Source organism: Macrotis lagotis, chromosome 3 (assembly GCF_037893015.1).
Source record: "Macrotis lagotis isolate mMagLag1 chromosome 3, bilby.v1.9.chrom.fasta, whole genome shotgun sequence".
Classification (NCBI taxonomy): Eukaryota; Metazoa; Chordata; class Mammalia; order Peramelemorphia; family Peramelidae; genus Macrotis; species Macrotis lagotis.
The window spans coordinates 231,457,248-231,462,126 of record NC_133660.1 but is presented as its reverse complement, the minus strand read 5'-3'; the positions used below and the strand labels follow the sequence as shown (position 1 = coordinate 231,462,126).

Here is a 4,879-nt window from a genome sequence, read left to right as displayed (position 1 = left end):
CTCAATTCATCTCACTTCAAATGAGTATTACAAAAATACTTTGATTTATAAATTAAGAAATTATTGATAACTTTGTAGAGTTCAAATAGAGTGATGGGGTCAGAAACCTGATAAGATTAAGTTAACAATTGTGTAGTTGAAAAGGAAGTGGTTTCAACAAGGGTAGATTTCTTTTATCCTGAGAGTTGATTGGGAAAGGGAAGAAATAATATATGAACTTGAAAGGATATCAGAGTTGAATAGAATGCTTTAAGTAATTAAACAGATCTCAACCCTTTGGTAGAAAGAAGAAAAGAAGCGTGTAGATTAAAAAAAATAAAATAAAAAAAGGAATTTTTCAATGGGGGAAAGTTTAGTATTGAAATAGGAGAAATGGGATCAATTGGCCAAGGGAAAAGAACTATCTCTTTTTCAGGAATTGTTGCAAAGATAGTAGGGGATGGTAGTGAGGAATTTTGAACTGTGGAAGAGGAAAGAAAAGGAAACATAAAGGAATAGCCTTTCTTTTGGCAGAAAAGTAGGATGCAAAATCTCATCTTGAGAAGGTAGGGTGAAGCATGATGTGTTGAAAAATTCACTCAGTTCTCTACTAATTTTTGTTTAGTTAAAACCACCTTTTTTTGTGTTTACAAAGAAAGTTGGACCATAGACCCAGAAATGAATGTTTATAGTCAGATTCTTCTCTAATCTAAACAATATCTCAATATTTTATTTCATATTCAATTTAGAAGAGAAGAAATATAAGTTTAGAGTTGGGAGTACATAATATTCCAGAAAAAAAGTAGCATTTCAGATAATTTATTTTAGTTGGAACTTAAAAAACACCAACATATGCAAACATTTCAAGATAGTTTGGTCTTTAAAAGAAGCATCTCATATTTGTATACAAACACACAGAGATACTACATACAAGCATGAAGATATGACTTTTTTTTCCTCTTGTGTATTTTGAAAATGTTTTGTTGTTCCTTCCCTCCTCTCATGTCTAGCACTACCATTTAGCTATCTCTCCTGAGTCAAAGTGGAAGCTCTCCCTTGTAAGAATTCTATATCTCAAGTAACATACATCAACCAATAGGCCATATTTCAAAATGCATGTCTCATTTTGTACCTCTAGTCTATTATCTCTCTGCCAAGAAGTGGGAGTAAATATTTCTCCATCAGTCTTTTGCAGACATAATTTGTCACTATTTTGCTCTAAATTCTAAGGTCTTTCAGAGTTGTTTCCCCTCTCATGGTTATTGTGGTCATTCCATGAATTGTTCTCCTTCTACCAAGTTTATTCTTCATCAGTTAATAGAAGTGTTTCCATATTCTTCAAAGCTCTCATAGTCATTCCTTCTTACAACACAATATATTGCCATTACTTTCTTATGCCAGTTTGCTCAGCTAGTCTCACTGGAAAGAAGCAACATGTAAATAAGATATGCTTACAATAGGTTGTAATTTCTCCTTTTTTGTTTCCCTAGAAACTGCATCACTTCCCAAGGGAAATTCTCGATTGTTCTTCAGACTAGCCATATCTAGACTAAAGATAGCCCTTTTCAGTAATGCCAAGTTCTAAGAGCAAAATGAATAAGAAGACTTTGAATCCAGATCCCCAGTCCTCTTCTTTTATGATTTTAAAGGACAAGAGTTATCTTCAAATCAATGTATTTCTTGAAGTTAATTAACATGAGGTAGATAAAATCTTCAGTTATGGAGGGTGGTACTTTGACAACTCAGGAATCACAAATCAGACTATTTCTTTGGAAAGAATTAACAATGGTGGTTAGTTGGCAAACTAGCATTTATACAGTTGGATATATTTAAGAAAGGTTCCTATGATTGAAATCCAAGTATTTTCTTCACTTTAAGTGCTGCTTCACATTGTCACAATGGAAAAATGGGCAAATCATACGTAACTTTTGTTTGTGGGTAAACTGTCATGGTACATAGGAGCAAAGTATTAGAGTAAGAGCATAATGATGGGCATATAGGATGTGGTCAGTGAATGTCTCCTGAATTCATCAATGGACATATCCAAATCTTAATCTTCTATTTTAATCTCCTTTTCTTCTACTAGGTACTCTTTCCAAGACAGATGTCTGACAATAACTGCACTGCTGTGACTGAACTCATTCTTTTGGGGTTAACAGATGATCCAACACTTCGTGTCATTCTCTTTGTGATATTCCTAGGTGTCTATACAGTCACATTAGTTGGTAATCTTGGCATAATCATATTGATCAGAAATAGCTCCCAACTTCACACTCCAATGTACCTTTTCCTCAGCCACTTGGCTTTTGTAGATATTGAAATTTCCTCATCTGTCACCCCTCTCATGCTCAGGAACTACCTTGAGAATATAACCTTAATCCCTCTGGGAGGCTGTGTGGCCCAAATGTTTATTACTTTCACCTTTGGGGCATCTGAGAACTTCCTACTGGCTGTAATGGCCTATGATCGATATGTGGCCATCTGTAACCCCCTGCTCTATTCTACCAACATGTCTACTAGTGTCTGCATCCTATTACTCCTCACATCCTACCTGTGTGGTTTTACAAATGCTTGCATATTTACTGGTTGCTTATTGAATCGATCCTTCTGTGGACCCAATAAGATCAATCACTTTTTTTGTGATTATTCACCACTTTCAAAACTTTCCTACACCCAAGATGATCTCACTGTGATCCTTCCTGGTCTCTCTGCTGGGTTAGTGATTATAATCACAGGTTTAATCATTATAATCTCCTATGCATACATCCTCTTCTCTGTCTTGAAGATAAAATCTAATGAGGGGAGATCCAAAGCTTTCTCAACTTGCACTTCCCACCTCACAGCAGTCACTCTGTTCTATGGAACCCTTACCTTTATTTATGTGATGCCTGAGTCTAGCTACTCATCAGATCAGAATAAAGTGATTTCTGTTATCTACACTGTCATGATCCCCATGCTGAACCCCCTGATCTACAGTTTAAGAAACAATGAAGTAAAGGGGGCACTAAGGAAACTGTTGAGTAGGATACATCTTTTTTCATGAGTTCAATTAAATACAAATATTTTTAAAATTTCATTATTTATTGAAAACATTATTTCAATTTTAAATTTTGGAATTTCAAATTTCCTCCCTTACATTTCCTGCCAAAACCACTGAGAAGGCAAGCAATAAATAATAATTGTACATTTGAAGTCATACAAGATATATTTCTATATTTGCCATATTTCTAAAAAAGCACAAAGAGAAAGTTAATTATACTTCAGTTTGAACTCAGACTCCATCAATTTTCTCCCTTTTTTCACCATGAGTTGCTTGAAATTGTTTTCAGATCAGGGTAGCCACATTTTTGACAATCATCATTTCAACATTACTATTACTGTGCACAATGATCTCCTAGTTCTCCATACTTCACTTTGCCATGTTTTTATATAGTTCTTATATAGTTCTTGCCATGTTTTTTCTGAAACTAACCTCTTCATCATCTCCCAAAACACAATAGTATTCCATCACAATCATATGCCACAATTTGTTTGATCATTTCCTAATTGATGAGTATCCCCTTGATTTTCATTCCTTTGACATCACCAAAAAAGCTGTTATAAATATTTTTATACATATATGTCATTCTCCTTTTATTCTGATGTCTGTGGGGGTACAGATCTGGTGGTATTATTGCTGGGTCAATGGGTATATACAGTTTTATAGTCCTGTGAATCTATTTTCCAGAATGTTTAGATCAGTTCACTATTCTACCAGTAATTCATTAGTATACTTATTCTGCCCTCATCCACACTAGCATTTGTCATAGCTGATAGATGTGAGTTATTTCACTTTGAATTTCTCTTTTCAACTAGGATTTAGAACATTTTTCAGATAGCTATAGATAGACTTGATTTCTGCTTCTAAAAACTGCCTATATATGTCCTGGGAACTATCAGTTGAGGAATGGATCTTATTTTTTCTCAAGGAAATTTGCTATAAATTTTTGGTCTTATATTGTTTCTGGTCCCTTTACTATATTGTGGTTTCTCAAAGTATCTTTTAATTAATGCATTTTTGCGTTTGCTTTGTCTGTGTTAATGATTGCTACCCATGTCGCTTTTACTTCAACTGGAGCTTCATTTGAACTCTGTGTGTATCTTTCTATTTCAAGTGTGTCTCCTGTAAACAACATAATATTGGATTCTGGTTTTTAATCCATACTGCTATACAATTCCATTTTATGGGTGAGCTCATCTTATTCACATTCACAGTTATCATCACTAATTGTATATTTCCTTTTATCCAATTTTTTTCTGTATGCTGTCTGTCTCTCTTCAAAACTATCTTCCTTATAATCACTGTTTCCCTTTATTCATTCTCTCTTTTATCATCTTCTTTTCTTTCTATTATTACAAAGGTCACAAATCAAAGAGAAAATATTTCAACCAGCCAAAATGAAGCAAAACAAATATTGCCACACCAAAGTCAGGATCACGCAAGTTTTAGTGATTTCAATATTAAAGAGTATAGAACTTAGAATGGGGGGGGGGGGGGGTGGAGCCAAGATGGCGACAAGAAAAGATCCTCTCTTAGGCACTCTCTCATAAAACTTATAAACTAAGGACTCTAACTAAATTTTCAAGAGACAGAACCTACAGAGTGACCCAGTGAGGCAGTTCTCCTACTCAAGGTAACATGGAAAAGAGCAGAAAAGCTATGCTCCCCGGGTTGGAGGGGAGGCCAGCCAGAGGGGTGGCCTGCCAGAGCGAAAGAACTTCAGCCTCCCAGAGGCAGCCCCAGGGCACTGGGAGCTGCAGCTCAAAGTAGCAGGGGAGTTTCCTGAGCTACACCCCAGGGAGCATTGGTCACAACCTGGGGGCACAGGGGGGAGGGAACCTCTCCCAGAGAGAGCACGTG

General features: G+C 35.8%; 1 protein-coding gene across 1 annotated transcript; it reads left to right on the top strand.

The window, feature by feature from the left end:
- The first annotated feature begins 2,083 nt into the window (after window positions 1-2,083).
- On the top strand, window positions 2,084-3,022 carry LOC141516454 (olfactory receptor 5p57-like). The gene has a single exon (XM_074227526.1). The coding sequence runs from the start codon at window positions 2,084-2,086 to the stop codon at window positions 3,020-3,022; it is 939 nt and encodes a 312-aa protein (XP_074083627.1).
- The last annotated feature ends 1,857 nt before the right edge of the window (window positions 3,023-4,879 follow it).